The sequence below is a fragment of the Bactrocera latifrons genome, unplaced genomic scaffold (assembly GCF_001853355.1).
Source record: "Bactrocera latifrons isolate USDA-ARS-PBARC rearing strain unplaced genomic scaffold, ASM185335v1 scaffold_33, whole genome shotgun sequence".
NCBI classification, from domain to species: domain Eukaryota; kingdom Metazoa; phylum Arthropoda; class Insecta; order Diptera; family Tephritidae; genus Bactrocera; species Bactrocera latifrons.
In genome coordinates this window covers 1,656,547-1,680,542 of record NW_017536963.1, presented here as the reverse complement: position 1 = coordinate 1,680,542, position 23,996 = coordinate 1,656,547, and the positions used below count along the sequence as shown (strand labels likewise).

The 23,996-nt window shown below is 31.0% G+C and overlaps 1 protein-coding gene across 1 annotated transcript in view; it reads right to left on the bottom strand.

The window, feature by feature from the left end:
* Positions 1-23,996, bottom strand: part of LOC108971241 (serine protease Hayan) — a 41,368-nt gene that overhangs the window by 15,114 nt on the left and 2,258 nt on the right. The window contains exons 2-3 of the mRNA XM_018937188.1: positions 18,675-19,049; positions 1,750-1,917 (exon numbers count right to left, since the gene is read on the bottom strand). Coding sequence (XP_018792733.1) covers positions 1,750-1,917; positions 18,675-18,995 — 489 coding nt within the window. The 5' untranslated portion in view covers positions 18,996-19,049. The remainder of the gene's footprint in view (positions 1-1,749; positions 1,918-18,674; positions 19,050-23,996) is intronic.

Here is a 23,996-nt window from a genome sequence, read left to right as displayed (position 1 = left end):
AGTCGTCGGTAATGCTTTCAGCCTGGCACTGGACGTTGCTTTCAACGACCTTGCCGCGCATTGTTCGCATATTTCATTAACCTGCATAATGCTTTCCACAAATATAGAGGAATGTGTATAAGTGTGTGCGTGTGGACTTGCTACTAGCTGTGTTTGTAGGTTGAAATCGCGCAGCTTGTTGGCTGCAGCGGTGCACGACATGCCGATCGGTGGCTTGTCGAACTGCTATACATTGTCGAAATTCTTCAGTAATTTGGAATTTTGCCCGCTTCACACTTTTCACAGTTCGGTCTGGATGACTTCCAACAAACCTTGATCGCCTTAATAGCCTACACAAGCATCCTGGCGTTATAATTTTGTAGTGCTTTTTGGTTTTTGCTTCCTTTATTTTATTGTTGTTTAAATTTACTCACTCTCTCTCTCTCTTCTTTTTCTTATTATTCCTGCGTAACGGCCGCACAACGGGAGAAAATGAAAACATTACTTATGTTATGCGTGTATATGTGTGCATCCTAAAAGCCAACAATAATAGAAAAACAAAACATTTTAACAACTGCTGGCCAGTGATGACGGTATCAAAGTATTCATCAACCTCATTTAATATATCGTGGCGTCAATGACTGCATAACTAAGAAAGCGCGATGCCAAAATATCGCCAAGCAATTGTTGCAAGCAGCACAGTTGCTGCAATTACACTAACAATTACATATTGTATATTGTACATAGTTATATACTATATGCATGCTTGTATGCACTAAAGTATATATGTATGTATGCAGCTAACTAAATATACATACATACGTATGTATGTACATATATATTTTGCAGATTTTGCTTGGCGCATTGGTCATTAAGGTACGAATGCACTTAGCACAGCATGTTAAAGCAGCAGCAACAACATCACAAGCAATCTGTATAACCGGAAAAGTGAAAAAACTCTCCGTAGCAAAGGGCTGGCGAAATTATGCAACTAAATATACGAGCACCAGCAAAGTAATGCGAGAAGACGCTTTTAAGCGCAGTTGCGCATGCGCTGACTTACTTAGTCCACATAGTTGTATTTATACATGTATATGTGTATGTATATGTGGATGCACTATATTTGTGCTATTGGGTTACTGAAGCATAGTGGTAGCGCTTACAGCAGCAGTTGCTCTATACATACATACATACGTACATATATGTAAGGGCATTTTCATGTGTTTATATACAAATTTATAGATAGATGTATATACATACATGTTATGGCACTTATTTACCAAAACAAAAAACAAACAAAAACGCGAGTTGCCGATTCAACAAGTCGATTTGCATATGCAAAAATTGCTGAATATGCTGAATACTTTATTTTGAAGTGGTTTGGCTTTGAAACTGATTAATATTTATATACATATGTATATATACATGTACTTTGTTTACTTTGAATAACATTCAAAAAATAAAAATAAAAAAAATAAAATTCTACGCTTTTAATATAAACATGAGCTTGACTGAGCTTTACAGAGCTTTCCATGAACTTTTTTTGGAAACCAGGTGCTGAAAGATATTAGGACAAAGCTTGTAAGTTTTGAGCCCTAACTTTTTCCCTTAAATTTGTTCACTATATTATAAATAACTTAGTTTCTTCATAATCTCTCTCTCTCTTTCTCTTCTCTGTTCAACACGAATACGTATAGTAAGCAATATATAGCGTTCGCCAATCTTAAGATATATTCATAAATATTCTAAAATGATCATGCAAGCACTCACCTTGCCCTTTTGTACATAATCAGCCGAATCGATTTCACCGTTATTGCAGTAACGTGTTGGCACACAGTCGTAATCCTTTGCGCAAACGTCGTAAGGACGTTCAGTTGTTGTTGGTGGCGGTGGTGGTGGGCGGTATATGCAGCAGGTGTGTGTTGTTGTCTTACAATTCTGCAAAGGGAGGGAAAAAATAATTATTATATAATTTGATAATTGAATCTAACTATTATACATATGTATGAAAGTATGTATTATTATGCATAAAGGAGAAAACTGGTTCATATTTAAGTATATAATAAAAAGAGTTGACACCTTATACAAAAGTTCAATTACGGTAATATTCAAAGATTTACTATAACCTAGGTATTACTCGAGACATATTTTAAAATCATTAGTTTTTACCCTAAAAATTGTGTATCAAGGTTGCCATATTTTATTTAACTGCATTTTATGGTGAGTATGGTGGTATTAGATCTAACTATTATATAAAAGAGAAAGCATAAAGAAGACTGGTTCGTATTTAGCCTAAATCATGACAAGAGTTGCCACCTAATTTAAAATTTCAATTAAATTACAGTAGTATTCAATTTAAAAACAGTTCACTTTTGTCGTAAAAGTTTTGTATCAGTGTTGCCATATACTACAAAAATTCATTCTAATTTAACTGCATTATATGATGTCTTTTTATATAAAAATTAGCGTGTAAAACAAAAAATTGTAATCTTAAAATATTTTCAAATGGTTTGTCAAACATTAGGGACGTCGTAAAAAGGATACCATTTTTTCAAATCAGGAAATACCAAACAATATTTTTTTAAAATATACGGTAAATATATGAAATACGAAAAATTTTGGTCTTAAAATATTTTCTAATAATTTGTAGAGTATTAGCGTCGTCCTGAAAGGGCTATTTTTTATTTTTTTAAAATACTAAGTCAGTAAATATCAATCAATATTGAAAAATATACGGTATATTGCAATATTTACGAAAAAAAACATCAATAAAAACAAAATAAACGATCAATTATGTTCAAAACCGCTAAAAATCATAACCAAGAAGCAGTGTTGTGTCTTAAAACTAATTATGCTCGCTTATTAAAAACTAATTTATACTGACATAAGTTTGTTAAATTGATGACACATTTTTCCTTGAACATATAATCTACATTAAATTGCATAACAAGCGATCTCGCAAGGCAAAGTACAGTGAGAAACAGAAGCAACTAATTTAAACACTTAATAACACAAAAAGGGAGTATTAATCATACTGAGGTGTGACTTATTAAAAAAACAAAAAATTAATAAATAATCACTTTTTAATCAAGTGTGAATTTAATTTGCAACAGTGTTGCGTTGTAAATTTTGCCATTATTCGATATAAATGGGGCAACACTGCGGTTTTTAAGCAATACTACTAAAATTATGTATAAATTAGAATTATTATTGAATATTTGTTCGTCAAAATAATTGAAAATGCGTTGATGAACTTAAGTATTGGCGGGCTTCGATTTGGCTGACCTTGAGGAGTGAATATATGCAATTCAACGACAAATTCATATACTCCTTTTCTTCGAATCTAAATATGCCATACATATTTTGCAATTGCTTTCCTATAAAAATGTTGTACTTGCTTTCATATAAAAATATATATAATAATATTAGAACTTCTACAAATATGTAGAAGAAAGCCTTACTGAAGGCAAAAAGCTTAATGTTTGTATTAACATGGTAGCTCAGCGCTGGCCAAGCTCTTTGTTGCAAAGTCCAGCCATCCACTAATAGTACACACGAACTGTCAGCGGGCGAGCATGTGGCCTACCACCCATATTAGTCTTATCACAAAGTGACTCTATTCCATTGATAATAAGGTTAGGCATTCACTAACCAGCCCTGGACGTATGTTTAGTGAACTCAAGGCTAGTATCGCAACTCTGTTATCAGAGTGTGTAGTCACTTTTCTGAACGCGGGAGGTATTGCTACTCTGCTATCAGAGTTAATAGTCACTTCTCTGAAGGAGGCTGCCTTCCGGAGCAGTAAAACTGGCATCAACCGCGGCTTGAAAAACACTGCTATAGTACGGCAGCCTGAAACTGAAGTTGATAGCGAGGCAACACACTTCTACATCAACTTTCCCTCATACTTTTACCCATCCGTAAAGAAGCAGAGTTTGGTTTGGCGACTCTATGATCCAAAGGATTTTTGAATGCTCATACATATCTCAATTTAGAAAATCCGATTTTTGGAGGCTGATAGCAACTTTCGTGGCCACACACTTTCTGGCGATATGCTGCCATGGTTGCAGTGGACCTTGGTGCATCACACATGCTTATGAACGCCCGTTATATACTGATTGAAGGGCAAGGCAAACCGGAGTTATTGTTACATACCTGTATTTATTTAATTTTTTTTTTAATTAATCTGAAAAATTCATATTTTGTAGTTTTTATGGTAAAAATTAGTTTGTCAAAAGCTGCAATATAACGGCAATTTCAATATGTGGCAATGTATAGATAATATACAGTAATAAAAAAGGTTTCCATTGCGACCTAAGATCTACTATGCGCTGTTGCAATGTACAGTGCAACACCTTAAGCATTACCTCATACATTACCACACATAGTAACTATTTTCTTTGATTATTTGTTTACAAAGCATACATACATAGATGTGTGTCTACAAAATACATATTAAAAATATATACATATTTTCATATATGGATATTGTATGAAAGTAAAAATTCCTTTACTCAATTTATTGACTACCTGATAAATTGTCTTGGTGGTCACTAGCGTTCTCCCAGCGTGTATTACGCAGTATTCTGGCTTGCATTAATGAAAATACGTGGAAATTTTATAGCTTTGCCACTATGGTGCTAAAATTTAAAAAAAATAAAATAAATTTTCATTGTCTGACGGTGAATTTGGCAAAACTCATAAGCACTTAAGTGTGTTTGTTCATACGTTAGTAAACGTCTTTTCAAATTACTAAAAAGCTTCCAAAAATATACTTGATAGCTTCTTCTTTTCTTGCAGTCTGTGGAAAAATAAAATTTCCACAAAACTAATTTACAAGTTTTGATTATGAAATGTTTGTGCGCTGTCCACAAATACATATTTATATAGCAATTTTGCAAAATTTGTAGACAATTATGTTTGTATATTTAACGATTGGAGTTCGTAGTAACGGCTATCTGAACAAAATTAATACTTTACAGACATACAAAAGTACACATATATATGTTCAAGCTTGATTTGTAGAGGAAAAGATTTGCGAGGAAGCTTAAAGCAATTGCAATAACAATCAGGAAAACTGACTTGACTTTTTTGCGTCAGATATATTTCTTCGTTTTCACGCGATTTAACTGTTATCGTGGCAGTCTAGAGGCGCCCGGGTAAGTAATAGAGAAACACCCTCTTGATATATGTAGTTCAAATTTACTCGTGTGGTTCTACATATATGTATAGATCCAACATTCATTTCATTAATCTGTTAACATGAACATAGTAAAATAATTCCCTCTCATCAATCTTCCCACTTTGATCACATATACGAGTACACTTGTAAAAACTATTCTATGCACAAATCAATAACACTCTGTGTGCAAAACACTGCCTTGAGGCATAAAAATCGCTCTTATTGATTCTTTATCTAGCGCTGCGAGGTCTCCAACACAAAAATGGCATTTACTTATTACTTCGTCGCTTAGTTCTTTGTTTTTGCAAATACATATTTGTATATGCACAAATTACCGCTGTCAGATATGCTGCAAAATGTTGCTTAAGCATTTGCATCTGCATAGCTGCAAGTTGCAAGGCATTTGGCAAACGATTGCTAAGCATTTAAATTTGCTTGGAAGTAAATTTATTATAAAATTATATGCGCATTAGGGTGGGTCACATGGAAAATACAAAAAATATTATAGAAGTAAGCTACCAAGTGCTCGATATCACAATATAATTTTATTTTGTTGCGTATTTAGGCGTCTTCGATGCAGTTATATGGAGTTGAATTCACTAGAAGCTCAGAAGAGTTCTCATGAAAATGCATAACCTGCTGATAATACATCTCTGAAAAAATGTTCCGACCTACAGTCAATTTTTAATGTGACTGTAGGACATAGGGATATTTTTCATGGATTCCAATATTCAATCGTAAGGGGTTATATATAGTTAGAATTTTGGTCAAAAATCTATATTTATATTTAATTTTCTTAACGTGTAGTATATACACACAGTAAATTTTATATCGTTCCGGGGCATATTTTTGAAGTTTGAAATTTGTAAAAGCGCTTCCGGGTACTTGAAAGCACAAGGCTAAACTTTAAATGCATTTTTCTCAAATTGGTGTTTTCAAAGTCGGTGACCAACATTACTCGATCGATTAAATCAATTCGTCTCAAATTTTAACATCAGTTTTTTCAAAATATTTTTTAGTAGTGAAACGAATAATTTTTCTCGCCGGTAAATATTTTTTCTTTTAACAATTTAAAGCCGAAATTTTTGTCGAAAATCGGTTTTTTGAACAATAAATTTAAAGATTCCTAAGAAAAAAATTCGTTTTTTTCGCCTTCTAACTGTATATTACACCTTAAAGGACATTGGTGAACTATAGTTGAAAAAATCAGGTATTCTATCAAATCCCCAGAGTGGCTGAACAAGGCTTAATTGGTAACGACTTGTGTGGACAATATACCTGCGACTAATGATTGCATAATGTTATTAATTATATATTAAATTTAGTAAATTAATTTAATTTATTAAATGTTTTGCTTTTGGTATTTAATTTACTTTATTAATACTCCAATACCCGTCTATATAAAATTATTTATTAAAAATTGTATTAATGACAAAAACAGTCCGCCTTAATAATTAAATTTATGTATGTCTCCATAAATGCATATATCCTATTTCAAATAGCTGGTTGGATGAAATTTTTTATATTAACCCAGTCATAGAATAGCTAACTGCAAAGTATCGTTCAGGTAGTATGAAGCACGAGCGCTTAGTCAGCAAGGCTGTTTAGTCAACAAGCCTTCTTCCATACAAGATAAATAATATCCAACGAATTGTATACGTATTCTGTATGATGTTGTGTTGCGCGTCGTCAATGGTCATCCTTTGCTCAAAAATTCACTAGTATTACACCAATTCAACTTAGACCAAGAAATTAGAAGTTAGAAAGCACAAATTTCAAAGACTATAAAGCATACTGAGCTTTTATAAAAAAAGCTGATATTTCGTTTGAAAATGAAGCTAATTTTTCGATTTTAAATCAAAATAAATTTCCTTCTTAATATTTTAAATAAAAATATATCACATGGGAGAGACCATGAAACATAAACAGTTAAGTTTACTATAAATTTCAGCATAGAAAGCTTATTTTTTTGCACAAAATAAAAATAAAAAAAAAACACAAATTCGGATATTTATATTTTTAAAAAAGATTTTGAGGTTATGTGAAAAATTTATTAATACAAAAGTTGTAGATAATCAAGAGATCTAAATTAAAATTAAAAATTTATTAATACAAAAGTTGTAGATAATCAAGAGATCTACAACTTTTGTATTAATAAATTTTTCACATAACCTCAAAATCTTTTTTAAAAATATAAATATCCGAATTTGTGTTTTTTTTTTATTTTTATTTTGTGCAAAAAAATAAGCTTTCTATGCTGAAATTTATAGTAAACTTAACTGTTTATATTTCATCACACATCACTCTTCTCTATAGAATTCGTAGTTTTGCTTCGAGATAGACCGTTTTTAGTCCTTAAAAATTCAACCACGCTTCCTATTCCTTACCTCAAAACCTGCAAATTATTTTTAATTAAATTTGTATTATTCTATATTTCGCGTTACAACGCGTTACAGCGTACTACGTTCTTTTTTGCTTTAAAAATTTATTTACCCCTTGCCTAAGGCACATGCAAAGAAAGAAAAATAAAATCATAAAGATTATATATGAAAATGTATTTTATTACGGGTGAAAAGCGCCTATTGTAGCATAGTAAGTTGACTACAAAGAAATACAAGACTAGTTGCTTCAGACTGGTTCATTTTCAAACCAAAAATTATATTTCCAAACTAGTTGCTTTTCGCATTAGTCCTATTTTAGCTTGGAACTGCCATTTTCACTTTTGAGTTCATCACTTTACTATTTGTGCATCTACATATTTGACAAGTTATGTAAATAAGTTACCACAATCACATTGACCCCAGAAAACTATTTTGTACAGCAGCTTGCGACCAGAAACGTTGCTGTTCGTGTAATTGAATGAGCAACGATTAATGGGCAATTGCCATTGGTGTTGGCACATGTCAGATTTTTAGAAAAAGCTATTGCTTCTTTATTCTAAAAATGCTATTAAAGCGCGATGACATGCCTCAGGATGCCGGTGTGCAGACCAGACACATATCTGTATATGTGTATACGTTTATAATTGTATTGCATAGATTTAAATGCATCAGCATATATACAATTTTTATCGTTCTATATACATATACATATATGGTATATGTGCATGATGCTTTTAATTTTCCAATTTTCTTGTTAAATCGATACAAATTTATCTGCAGCAAATCAAATGAGATATCAACCATCGCCAGCGATAAATTGCATGCGGCGACGAAAATATTAATTTAATCCCTCTTTTGATTTGTATACGTTTTTAATAAAACATTTGCATTTACATATATCGTCTGCAAATAATCAAAGTCATAACTCTAATTGCTTTTTGATTTATTGCATGATCGATTCGACCACTGACACTCACACTGTTACATACACACGCATGCTTGACTTATTGTTTACATTTTAAATGAGTTGTCCGTAAGGCCCGTGGTTTTTAATTTATTATGGCTTATATGATTAAATACCGCTAAATTCACAGTTGCACGCCTAAATACATTTGACGGCGCTCATATTTAGTGTCAAAGTTACGAGTCTAAGCGTGTGAAGGTGCACAAGTCATGTTATACCACTTGTTGGCATGTAAACTTATGATTAATATGGATTGAAGACAATTTTGACAATTGTTTTGAACTAAAAGCCGAGAGATATGTTATGGGTATATATATCATTTTTCGCAATGCTTTTTAAACGTAGCTATTTTCTTCTAAACTTGAACTTTTTAAAATTAATTTTGGAATATTTTGCATGGGCTGGACAGAAATTATTAGTCTTCAACCAAAATTTAGGCACAAAAAGTTTACATGAATAAGAAATGGGAATGTAGTTGATATATGCATATACTCGTAAGTTAATTTCTCTACGCAGAATTGCTCTGAGAGTAAAGCTCGCAGGTGAATTGCGAATTTCTCTGAACAAAATTAACGGTTGATGTATTTTTGTGACAGATCACGCTTAAGTCGTGTCGAGCTATCATGTTGTTTCTGTTCACTATTGTTTCATCATAGAAAGACTTACGTCTGACAACGTTTTCACGTTCCGTAAAGAATGCGCCTCGCTTAACTTATGATCAACACCATCACTCAGCCTTAAGACTCAGCATTCAGTATTGGATAATATTCGTCCAGCAAACAGTGAAGAAAATATCGCAGCCGTAGCTCAGAGTGTACACGATGACAGTACAGAGTCGATTCGGCAAAAACAAAAAAAAACAAAGAAAAAAAGAACTACGTTTCTGGCAAAATATTACAACTAAGCGAAAAAACATCAAGATAAGGAAAAAATTTAAAAGGTCATAAAAAAAACTGACACATACGAGCGCCAAACCCATTGTACCATCACCCTGACTTGGAATTTCTCACCCCCCATATTAGCTGTTGTACTGTGTAGCGTACAAAATACAACTTGTGCAAGATCTGAAACCGCTCAAACCGCCCAACGCTTCTCGCTGTGGACTCTTGAAAAAAAAAATGGTTTGGTATGGGTTTTGGACCAGTGGAATCATCGGTCCATATTTCTTCAAAAACGATGCCAGTGGCGGCAAATATCGTGCCCTGATAACCAACTATTTTATGTCTGAGGTTGAAGCTCGTGATCTCGGCGACATTTGGTTTTAACAAGACGGCGCCACTTCACACATGTCGCATTAATCAATCAATCAATCAAGGGATTTATCCAGAGAACACTTCTATAATTTCACGTTTATGACCGGCCGATTGGCTACCAAGATGGTGCGATATCACATCGTTACAGTTTTTCATGTGGCGATTTGTAAAAACTTAAGTATGTGCGCTCCGATTCCGGCGTTGGAGCAAAATATCACTCATAGCGGGGGAGCGTTAAAATGTAAAATTTCAGTTACAATACTAAATTTCCATACAAAATACATCAAAAATTAGAAAAATAATTTTTTAACTATTAAGCTGATGCCCTCATAATTACATATGTAGAAATATCTAAACGTTCAATTTTCATCGCTCGTGACTTTTATGTACTTTTCGATATTAAATTCACATGTTATCTGCTGCTTATATGTATTGTTTATATTTTTATGGTAATAATAATTGTTTATTAGAAAGTATTTTAATATAATTTCCATTAACAATTATCTGTGAGAAAAATTGTAATTAATGCTTAGTAAAGTCGGAAAAGAGTGGGAACAAGCTTATTAAAATTTTATTATATTTATAATTGATAATTTTAGCCCTAATTTGGGTGAGCTGTGAAAGCATTTTTTCAGTTTGAATTTGTAGATAAGTTGAATTTTGTGATTTGGCTTAATCAGACGCTCATAATAAATAATAGATATTAACAAAAAAATGTTAAAAGGGTAGAATTATCAAGTTTTATTAATGGACGAAAAAATATTGACATATACAGTACAGTATATTATCGATCATTATAATTAATAACTGATACAATAAAGAGTTATGGTAATGAAAGCATGCTGACAATCACTCAGTGTGAAATTTTCGTGAAATCGATATCGCACTATATTAAATATTCTCTCAAATTTTAAAATAGAAACTCAAATTAGCGTTTCTTGTAGAAATAGAGTGTAGAATAGAGTGCAGAACATTGCAACTCCAATCTTTAATCGCGTTTTTCTCAGAATGGTGTTTCTCAAAACGGATTCCACTCCCTAAGGAAGAGTTTTGAAGATATTCCATTTGAGAAAAAAAACATTTTTAACATCATTCGCTATGGCGTTATGAAGGCTTTCATTTTTTTTTTTTTTTTGAAATCTTCCTATTTTTTTCTTTTTTCTGCGAAAAACTGTCAAAAACAGCGCCGTCGAGACTTCAACCGCTGCAATTTCGTCAAAGTTCAAAAAAAAAAAAAACAAGCTTCATAGCGACTTTCATACAGATTAATAATCTTTTTGAAATTCTGGTTTTAGATCAAAATTGCGTCCACAATCGCGGACATCGTACAGGATCTTCTTTACGTGTTATTTTAACAATTTATTTAACTATTATACACCTAATAAATAAACTTAAAAAAAATCATTTTAATAAAAAACAAAACGGATTGGTTAGTTAATTACAACATTAAAAGAAATCGCGAAAATAAGTGATTGTTCGAAGGGTCACACTGAGACGATCTCTTAACTCAGATCGTTCAGTTTATATGCCAGCTATATTATGTAGCAGTCCGATAGCAGCAATTCCGATCTTCTTGAGGAAAAGAAGACGTGTGAAAAATTTCAGAACGATATCTCAAAAACTAAGCGCTTGGATCACATATTTCTCCATGGTGTTCCAAACTTAGTAGTAAACTTAACAGAATGTGTATATATTAGGCCAAAAAAGCACACGGAAATTATAATTAAATTCCCGCGGTAAATGATATTTAAAAAAACAAATGTATTTTGGTTGTCCTTAATTACTATGCCATATATCAGCGGGTCTGTCAATCAGTTCACACCAGCTGCTGAGTGGATACACCTCAGTCGAGAAGAATTTGTCTTAAATTTTGTATTTCCAAGCAAATTTCGTCTGCGGAATCGTTGCGAATGTTAAAAAGGCTTACGGTGATTCAGTGTTATCAAAAACACAAGCCTACGAGTGGCATAAAGCCTTCAAAAACTGTCGAGAGATCGGTGAAGACATGGATCGTTCTGGAAGAACTTGAAAATCCTCTGGGAAGTATCAGAGAGATGGCAAGAGAGCTCTCTCGTAAGCCCGTTTGGTGCTTAAAGTGCTTATGAAAAGTGTATCGAGGAATGGAAAAATCGTTGGCATAAGTCGATTACATCTGATGAGGCTGACTTTGAAGACGACAAAATACCCAATTTCCGGGTACTTTTTGTCTCAATGCAAAAATTAAAAAAATCAAAATATTCTTATTTTCAGTCAAATTTGCACATAGCTGTAATTTAGTCATTTAACTATTCACTTACAGAGTATCTATAAACATAAATTATTAATTGACTAAATTAAGCGTCTGTTTGAAATGCATATTGTTCTTTCACTAAATTGTTTTCATATATTATTAATTAAATTTTTGATTAATTAAATGCTGTGTTTTTTTTGTTTTGGATATTGAATTTTCGGAGTAGATATAATAGCATTAAATGCCAACTTAAAGTTTTTGATAAAATTTTTTTTGAATTATGATTAGTGTTGCTTTATTATTAAGGAAGACGTATGATTAATCAAAATAATTGAACCGGTTATTTACTAAATTGAGTCAGCAAATTCTTTCGTTCGCTTTGATGATAATGACCAGTGAAAACTAGAAATTTATGCAAACTTCTAAAATAAAATGAGCGACTAATTATTCGTCAATAGAATCGATCATGTGCTCATATTCAAATAATTAAGCAACAATACTATAAGAGTAAAACTAATGCTGTTAAGGCAACAATACAACAACACGCACATACGTTTTGTTATATTTTCACACATTTTCGGTTCTCTTAAATGTCGCCTTAACTGTTGTTCTGATGCTTAAAATTTTGGTATCATTCTAAGCTTTGCGATATCATCAAGTTTATGCCGTGCTTTGTCGCTTGACAAGCGCTTGACAGACAAAATGTCCACTTGTGATTATACGCATAGCGTTCGAGACAACTGCCGATTAGCAGACATCAAGCAACAAGTTCTAGGTAGACAGTAGATTTGATCAATTATGACTTTTGAAATCTCGAATCTCTAATACTAATTAAAATATATATTTGCTAGAACCTACGCCTCACTGCCTTAACAGAGTATGTTACCATCCAGTTTTTGACCAGCAACAACGGCAACAAAAAGCAGCAGCGGTAGCAATACATGTCCGAGAAGAGATACTGGTAACACAACTATGAGGTAATGAACGATTATCTCTCTAATACGTTATTAATTTATGATGTAATACGAAATGTATATTCAAAAAAAAAAATCTGAAAAAATTAAAACACGTCCGGCATGACAGCTAGCGTTTGTATTCATTAGAAAAAAGTATTGTTTTAGTAATTACTATGCATTACGCATATTATTGGGCTAGTTTTTTTGGCAGTAAGCCACTAGAGCGCGCTATCTTGTTGACTAACTGCTAACGAAACGGAATTTTAATAGTTCTAAACTATTTATATTTTGCCAAATTATGTCTCTTCTCTATTTGAATTCTTAATAATCCTGTTATTGTTTACAACAAATATAGTATTACAAACGGACACTAATTATACGACCTTGAAAATACATGTGCTCATCGCTATATTTACTGGCGAAACATAACAAAGGAAAATAGCGAAAAGGCATAAACTTTTATTGAGTTTTAAGCGCGTCCCATTCAAATGGAAGTGATCACGTTTTTGCCACCGAAATATGAGGTTAAGTGTCATTGAAATATAGCATAAGCAATAGGTGAACTACCTTTCAATAAAAATTAAAATAAGTGAGTACAATAATTCAGCGTTTGAAGTGCTTCAAAGGAGTTTGAACGGCTTCAATAGCAAATATACCGTATGACGCTGCTAGTTTCCTGGTTTCAAGCGTAATTTATTACGTGTTAAAACTAAAGTGGCATACAATTTATTTTCCCTATTGAAATCACGTTGAAAACACACAATCTCTCAAAATTTTAGTGAGAAATAAAAACATTTAATTAAGTACTGTACTTTGTGCAAGAAAAACCATCATCACTACCAAGGACAGGTGCGGCTGCACCATTAATTTCATTGTTTAAAAGTGTGATTTACTAAATTCTGTTGAGGTCACGTCAGCATAAATGACGCCAAGCGAACAGGTCGCTTAAATGAGGTCGTTAGTAGAATGAAAATGCGTGAGTTGGCAGCTCCATTTAAGCGGAAGCCACACATTTTACATAAATCTTTAAATATGAAGTGGAAATTCGTGCGTTGAGTGCCATTATTGTTCACACCTGAATATAAGTGCAATCTTGTGGGTACTTTAAACAGCCTTTGACATTGTGTTGAGCGGTCAATTTAAATATTGTGACTAATCGCTGGCATTCAGGGTGAATTTGCTTCTTCAAGTAGGTCAATTAAGGTCATCATTGAAATAGACGTTTATTTGAATGACCTTGAGATAGTAATTGAAGAAAAAAGCACAAAACCGCAAAAATCCACTTAGAAAAATTTAAAAAATATATAAATTTCTGTTTCTGTAATGCTTGTAGTTCTTTTCGAACAATGCTTTTCTTGATTGTTGATAATTTATATTATTGATCCAAGGCTATAACTACTGTTTAGCTGATAAAAATTATTATGCTAACATCAAATAAATCAAAACCGTTTTATTGAAAAATTAAATTTCAGACTTATGTTTTAGTTTTCAGTAGTCTAAACTTTAATATGTTACAGAATCCATATTTTAACCGCAATCAATTAGACCTGATTTCTTAAAAAAAAAATGTATTGATCCATAAAATTCGTAATGTAATATAAGGTGCAAATAAACTGTAGCATCTAGGTTAATTAACGTCGAGTTGCTGAAAATTAATATTCTTAGCTAAAATTATTAATTTTCAATTTTCTAAACTTTATAACTTAGAGAGATTCTAAACTCAAAGAAACTTATTTTTACCCACAAGTTTTTGGACTTCAGGTTACAAATCCAAATAAGCTGTACAATATATTTTATAATCTCAATTAATTAACTTATAATTTCTTAAAAATCAAATTCTAGCGTGGAAATATTAATTTTAAGGCTTAAAAAGTTGAGAAATTTCTAATAGCAATTAGATAACACTTGCTTTGCTGAAAAATCATATTTTAATCTCAAATTATAGATTTTAAAGCTTGAGGTCATAATATGTTAGATAATTTTTATTGTAACCTTAATCAGTTAACCTCCATTTGCTTAAAAACTACATTCTAACCTTAAACTTTCCAATATTTTTGCTGCAACTCTTAATATTTTAGAGAGTTTACATTCTAACCTCAATAAATTAAACTTACATTGTTAAAATATAATTATTTTACAAACTTAGATGTGTTAGATATTGCATATTTTTGGATTACTTAATACGCCTTAAATTGCTAAAAACAGAAAATTCACAATCTTATTAATTTTGCCTGAAAGAAGTCTTAATCCTAGTCTTAAACCGCTACAGCTTAATGCGTTGGGTGTGAAACTCGGCTGTGTTAAGAACTAAAATTTAGTAACAATTGTTAAAACTACTTTGACAGCTTTTAATTTCATTCAGCACATCACAACAACATATAAAAGGAGGAAAAGTTAAAAAAAATTTCCTTAGCACACAAAACAAAAATTTTAATGGCTATTCAATGTTTAAAAAATGTCAGCACTTTTGTAAACTAGAAAAAATCACGATAATTGCGTGTCTTCTGTCTTCGCTTTCTTGGCAACAAATCACAGTTTATTGTTAAAAATAATAACAAAAACACGAAATGCCTAAAAGGAAAACCCCAAATCACATTCCGGATTTCCTATGAGCCGGATGATCCAAATCAAATATGAATTTTTATACGTTGGACCTTCAGTGGCAAAAAATTGTGTGATGAGAAAACCTGAATTTGACACAAGCTAAAATGTGCTGAGAATTGAATTAAAAAAATTTTTTTTTTTACATCTACATAATTCTCATGTTAGAGGCGGACTGCGGTTCAGATATATATGTATATACAAAACCATATAGTGAGTTTAGAAATTTCTCAACATTCGTCATAGACCATTAAAAAAGCTTGAATGGCAACAGAATCGCACAAATAAATTTCTATTGCGTTAGAAACGGCTTGGCAAGCGCTCGCAGCAGCAGCAGCAGCCATGGTGATCCGCATGGCGTGGGCTGTGGGCATTTCCTAATGCATGAATTGGAACGCAATTGCAGAAAACAAAAGCCAGATGAATTTAATTTCTCACAGTGCCGACTGTGTAAGCGTCTAATAATGTGTTTCGCACAAATTAAACGTGTGAATCAGACACAACACACAGTTGGAATTAGCAATGAAATTACAAAATACAACACTTTGCCATTTTCTTAAGGCTGGTGGGGTTTTCTGTTTATTTTATATATTATTTTATTTTTATACCTTCAACAGTGTATATTACGTTTGTCACAAGTTGTAACAACACAGAAAAAAGTTTCGGAGACCTTATGAAGTGTTCGGCTTAGGCATGTTCTTCTGTCTGTGTTAACGTGAACTAATAAAAAAGTTTTGAGATATTTTTCACTACAAGGAGCAGCTAATTTATCAGAAACGCCAATAATAAAACACTATAGCATACAGCTGCCATATAACCCGATCGGTCAAAATCGACTCTTCATATAAAAAAGTATTTTATTTGATAAGATACATATATACACGAAGTTTGGCAGAGTTTATTTTCCAAAGCATTGCAACATTTTCTAAATAAATTGTTGATATTGGATCACTATAGGTAATTGATTGATCTAAATTACGTTCTTGTATGGAAAACTTTCTTATTTGAGAAATTTCTTTATGAAACTTGGCACAGATTGTTGCACAAGGCATTGTTACATTCTCTGAATATATTTTTCAGATCAAATCACTTCAGCATATAGCTGCCATACAAATTGATTGATAGAAATCATGCTAAAGGTCTTCATAAAAAGCTTCTTTTTTTTTTATTTAGCAATCTTAATTCGACTTGAATTTTATCTGTATCAAACAACGTGTGAACTAGCAAAACGTTTACCGTTGCATGCAGATGTAGTTATAAATGTTGCAATAAAAAATACCCCTGTGCAGGGTATTTTAGCTTCGGTGCAATCAAAGTGAAGTTATTATTTTTTTTTTTTGTTGTAATTCTACGCTTGTTTTGTTGCCATTTTTAGTGTTGTTGGCGTTATTAGTGTTGTTGTATTATATATTTATATATATAAACATTTTTTATTTGAAATGCAATAATTTAAAGGCAAATTACGTTTTAACAACAATGGCAATTGCTTCATTACAAAGTCAAGTTTAATTCTTGCCAACTTCCCTGTTCACATTATATTCGTTTGCTCGGCTAATTGCCTGCTACAAAAAGCCAAACCATGACTCTACACACACTTGAACGCTTGGCAGCCAATTCCCATAAGTGGCAGCGTAACAAAATCAAATTAAATACTAAAACAAAAAAGGACGCAATATTTAAAGTCGTATATGTACATATAGAAAAAAATTAATACAAAAAACAGCAAAAAGCATCATCAGCGCCTACGACAATGCCCACCAACATGCTAGCGCACACATGCTTGCGGTATTTGCTCACAATATAGTATGCACTCACCAAAGTGTAATATTCAGCAGCGCACACCAGTTACATTTGTATTTACTCATTTATGCATGCATTTGCTTACTACATTGCGCTTGCGCCCTTGTTGTTGTTGCTTATGTGTTTGTTTTTGATGTTGGTGAGTTCACAAGCGTGCGTTGGGTTTCTTCGAATTCTTTGTAGATTCACATATTTTACAACAAAAGATAACAACAAAAACATAGGTTAAATGCATAAATATATACATATATATTTACCGCTGCATGCACATGCTAAAAATCTGTGTAAGTATGTGCACAAGTCGGTGCAGACGTTTGCATACAGAACAAGTTCGTTGCTTAAGTCTTTCGTTTGCCAGTGACCGATCAAATTGTATGCGCACACAGCACACACGACGCACGTAGACATTTGCAAATTGTTACGAAAGCAGCATTTAAATAAATTTCTGATTAAAAATCAATGCGTAAATCACGGAATTTCATAACTACTCGCTTATCCCCTTTTGTTTATAATTTTTAAGTATTGTTTTGCTTCCGAAAACTATGAGCCATGCTAATGGAATTTAGTTTGGTTTTTTGTTACATATTTTTGGTTTGAAAAACAATTAAATAAATTATGAACAATAACCTTTGAATAACTTAGTTTGGCGTGAGCATTTTAGATGATTTCTTTCGTTTATGAAGTATCGATTTCCCCCCCACGGGTTGCTTTAACATATGAAACACCTACTTTAAACATGCATATAATATTTTTGTATATACAAATCTATTGTTTGCATACGAATTTATAAAATATTCTGTTGTATTTCAACGCTTATTTTAGACCAACAACCTCTTAACCTTTTCAAATAACAAAAGCAAATAAGTAGATTTCTTATTTGATAATCTGCTCGATGTTATAGCACCATATTTTGTCTGTCGTAACTCAAAAATACAACAAGTTTAGTTATATACACATAAATGAACTATATCGCCATGCAAGGTAACGAAATATGAAAATCAAGTTCTAATACTTTTTTAGGCACATCCATATTTGATTAACTTCCTATTTTAAAATATTTCAGCCAAATTGAAATCTTTCAGTGAACTTTTCTTAAAATTTTTTATTTTTGAGTTATGTCACTCTTTTAATAAAATATCGATATATGGACAGCTATATATACACTTATATGGAATATATGCATACAAAATATATACATATATGTATATCAATACATCGAAATTTGACAAGAAGAATAACTTAACTCAAAAATTAAATAAAAATGTATCTAATCTATCTTTTCAATCATTTATTTATATTTGTATCTGAACTATTTTCAAAAAACTTACTTGTGCCTTCGACGATGGGTTCGAAAAGTAGCCATCCAAGCATTGTCCCTGCAAAACACATTGTTTGCCAGCGGAGCATTTTAGAATCTCCACAGGTGGTAAATACGTGGGTCCTTGGAACGGTGATGCCTGCCGACTGATAATTGCATGCTCCAAAAAGATATTTGTTGCCCGATTTATTGCGTTCGTTTTGCTTGGATTCGCCTTAATGCCATTCTGGTATTCACCATTGAGGAACATATTCGACGAATACTGTGCAAAGCTGGCGGCACAACATAGTGTGACCGCAAGGCCGAGCAGAATATGCTTACAACGCAACATTATAGTTTTCTAGGTTAAGTAATTTAAGGCGACTAAATAATATAAATGCAGAGGCTGTAATGAAGAGAGAGAGAGAGAGAAAGAAGGGGAAAATAAATATATTTTGCAACATTTTAAAATAAGTTTAAAATATAAGCAAAGAAATGAAATACTCGTATTAGCAAAATTATTTAACAATTTTAGGCTGTGATCACATTGGAATCCAATTAAAAATTCATTGAGGTCTATTATATACCCATTAAAATGCAAATTAGGCCTACAACAACTAGTTGTTTGAATCTTAATTATTTATTCAAGACTTCGTACATAACGGTAAACAATTATATGCTTTCATCTTTTAGCGATTGTCTATTGTTGTGTTAGGGTACAGTACAACCTCGATAAGCCGAACTATTACATGCTAAGTGTTTGTATATTCGGGAACTAATTTATACGTAACTTTTATGTATTTAAAATTTATAAAATTTAAAAATTAAAATTTGTAATTTAATTTTATAACTTTTAAACAGATACCAAATCTATGTAAGCATTTTACGCCTATTTTTTTTTTAATTTTAACATATTTTTATATTTGTTGGGTAATAAAAGTTTTTATGAATAATTTTCCTAATTTCATGCAGGTGGCAACTATTTACAAAATGTATTTTGTTTTAATCATTGCGCATTTAAAGTATTTTTTGTCAACAACAATAATAGCATTCAAATATTTTCATATTCCAAGAGAAATAAAAGCTTTAACTTTAAATTTTTCTAATTTCAATCAGGAGGCCACTTTAATTATTTTGAAAAAATTTATTTTGTAACATTTCGTAAAATATTGTTGTTTGTTGTTTCAATGAAGTGTCAACTTTGGTAAAATTATATTTTCCGCGATTAACATTAATTTAATTTTTTATTATATTTTTTTCCTTATTTACATACGATAGTAAATTATATTTTTCAATCAGCTGGCAACTTTTCAAAAAATGTGGAAACAAATGTTTCAATTAGCAGCTCACGACCTTTTGTTGGTCCAAAAACTTGTGTGTGTATGCTTTTGTTGTAAATAATTTTATGCCTCCTTTAACTTTTTATTTTATTTTATTGTATTTTAATAGTTCCTCTATTAAATTCCAACATCTATGCACATTTGCATATTAACACGCAAAATACGCGCACGCTACGCCGCGCTTTTGTTGCTGTAACAGTTATGTAACAGTTCGCTTATCGTATTAATTTTACTTTAATTGCCTTAATTAAATTTATATACTATCGTATGAAAACTGGATCTGGACATAACCCGGATAATCGGAATTCAATACAGCGGCTAAGCAGTTGATTTGATAAATGAACGCGGTGAACTGTGTTGAAATGTCTAAGGCCATAATTGCAGCAGATTTTTTCGAAAGTGAAATATTGAAGGCAAAAGGTAAACAAATTAATTTGTTATCGCACCGAAATTAAGTTGTGCCGTGAAAGTCTTTGAAATGCATAAAAAGATAATAAATTATAAAACTATTTTGGGTTTTCCCTCTTGTTTTTACTTTCAAAGTATTAATTGAATGTTCAGCTAATAAATATACCCGAAATGCCCCACAGCTAATTTTCACCCAACCCGGTGTGATATATGCAAGTGATTGTATGCATAGTCAGAGTGTGTAATTAATAATGATTAGTGAACGGAAGGTGCTTTGGTACCTACAATTCATCTATTGGCAATGAAATATCGATTAAATGATCGTTAGTGAGTCTGCAAGTTAAAAGTTGGGCAAATAAGGTGGGACGTTGGTGTGCGCATAAGTGCGGCCTAAAACTGTCAGCGCTCTGTATTTTACACGCACTTAACTAGACAAATGTGCGCGATTTCTTGTATTTTTGTATTCTTTTATGCCTTAATTTTGTTTTATTATTTTTCATTTATACTTTGAGTGAGCACTTCTGGCAGCCACTACATCATTGAGTGACAGATTAACTACTAAAAGTGGCAGGAGGAACCATACATGCTGTGGAGTAACAAATAAGGTGTGAATACCGCTGCAAACGTCAAGCGTTGCTGGTGTTAAACAAGAATTTCACAATTTCCAAACGTTTTGATCGTTATCAATCAGAAATAACGGCTGCTGTGTATGTGTAATAGGGTGTGTATTATTATTTTTGGAACTTCTTTAATTTTTTTTTATTTAATAAAGTGTTCATAGATATTTGATAATTAATAAATATTTAATAAATTTTGATAATGAAGAAAGTATGTTAGAAAAATCTCCGTCTCTATATATCCACAAGTGAAAGCGAAAAAAGCAAGAAAAAAATGAAGGAATAAAAACTAATCAAAAAAAAAAAAACTAATTTAAAAAATATAATAATAATCTCTGCTTGTTTAAAAAAATTTTTTTAATTCACAAGTTTCTTGTATTTCCAATAAAACTGATGAATGTATGCTTTGTTAATTATCTTTATAAAAACTTTATGACATAATTATCGTAACCCATCGGTATGTCTTCATTATTTTATGTTTATATTTATTTATTTTTTTAATTTTTAATTAACTGAGTGGTCATTTATTATAATCAAATTGGCTTATTAACTTTTTAATGTTTGGATTATAATTAAAAATATTTTATTGCGGTAATTATGTATATAATTTTTTCAATTAATTAAATTAAAATTAAAATACAAGACTACATATATTTTAAGCAGCAAAATGAAGCAACGAAACAATCATATACGAGCTCATAGGAAAAACACCTAAAATCTGTTACTTTTCCTCAGTTTTTGAATGAAATAATTAAAAAATAGTTACAGCCTATGCTATCCTACTTTACCTGCCACAAACGTTATTTATGATCTTTTAGCAATAATTTCTAAAACTCAAAAATTAATTAAAAACAATTTATTTCCATTAAAATCTGCCGCAACGAGCATATAGTCAACCAAACTAGATTTTGTTAAGAAATTAAATTATATCAAATTAAATTTTTGACAAAAAAATGCCTCTAACTCTTATAATAGTAAATATATAACAGTATTATTTATATTTTTACATTTTTTAGAAGTATGTATGTATGTATGTACGGGCGATTTTAAATAAGAAAAGCAAAACATTCCACAACTAGAATACTTTTAGTATTTTAATAATAATCAGCAATAAACAATTAATTGGCTTAAACACACAAACAGCAGCGCACAAAAAAAAAATACACAGCATATATAAATATACACATATGTATATATAATATATAAATTATCTGTTCTACCAATGCCTCATTACCTCAAAAGCGACTGGCAAAAAACAAGATTGGATTCAGGCAGAGCGGACAAACAGACTAGACAAACCGATAGACTATAAGATAAATGGACGGACGGACAACCTTATAAATGCGAAAAGAGTGTTAAATTTCTTATTAAGTCAAACTTAAAAATAGACATGCATAAACAGGTGTGTGTGTGCGTTTATGTGTGTACAATAAAAGAGAATACCATAGTTATTACTACATTTGGTGTGATTGTCTTGAAAATGTTTACGCTTGAATGTAGATTATTTAAAATGAGTAGGAATCAAAGATTGTTTACGATGCGCAGCTATTCTAGCAACAAATTGTGCAAAAATAACGACAAAACACTTGACGATTCAGCTTATTACTCAACTACTACAAACACAACTACAAACCTATAAGTTTCACTGAGTATGTGCGTGTGTGTGTTTGAGTGTGCGAATGACAATTTGTTAATATTTTGTCGTTTGATTTATTGTGTTCAATTAGAATTCAAATTTTTTTAATTCCAGTCTCGCAAAAATTTCAACTTTCTATTTCTATTAAAATAACTTTAACTCTTCAACTAAAACAACATATTTGGGCAATTATGCCATATTGTATATATAGTATGTATATATATATAAATAAATTAATCATATTAATTTGCCTATATGTAAATATTTGGTTTTATTTTGTTAATACCGTTATAAGCGCTAGATAATTTTGTTTATCTATTTGTTTTAGCAATAAGTTGAAAATGGGACAAATTTGACATTTTTATTGGATTTATAGAATTACAAAAGGTTATTTGTTGTTTTTAATCTTTTTAGGTATTTGATCGCGACTTGGCAACTTTCTACTATGGGTATTCTTTTGACTCATGCGCATGTTTTTTGGTTTATTAATATTTCATATTCTTTAAATATTTATTTAGCGTTGACTCATTCGCAACTGAAAGTTCATTGCTTTTTTTCTTTTAAAATACGATATATTTATATTTTTGTCCCCAACCTTCCTTTAATTTATATTAGATCATCAGACGGAACTGCAGTTAGCAAAAATATTAGTAGGAATTTAATTATAAATAAAACCATTCACTTTGTGTGTTTGCGCGCAAAGTATGCTACGAAAATTATTTTATAAAAATCAAAATAAATGTATTATTCAAACATTAAGATTTTCAAAAATTATTATGTTTTGAGTTTTTCTTCTAAATAATAATTACTAATTTTTTAATGAAAATTGCCAGAAGATCCCTGTTACGATTGAGCTCATAACCTAACCTAATGAAAATTATGAACATATTTTAAGATAGAAAAATTTGTTTTATACAAATTTATTACATTTTTAAAATGTTAATATTTTGATATATAATATAAAATTTCAGTGTATAAAAACAATTCACTAATTTTCATTACTAAAAAAATTAAAAATTAACAAATTTAATTCTAATATTTAAAAACTCATTTCCTTGAAAATTATTGACATTTTTTAAATTTTATTTGGTATAACATAGAAATTTAGTTTACAATAGTTGAGAAGATTTTCATTATTAAAAATAAATATTTCAAAAATAATTAAAAATGTATAAGAAAAACTTGAAACGTTTATTATTTCTTACATAATAAATCATTTTTGAATTTCTTACTAATAAATATTTCACACGTAATTAATTTAATATTTCAGATTTCAATATATATGTAAAATTTTATAAAAAAGATACTTAGTAATTTTGAAATAAAAAAATTGTAACTAAGAAAATTATAAC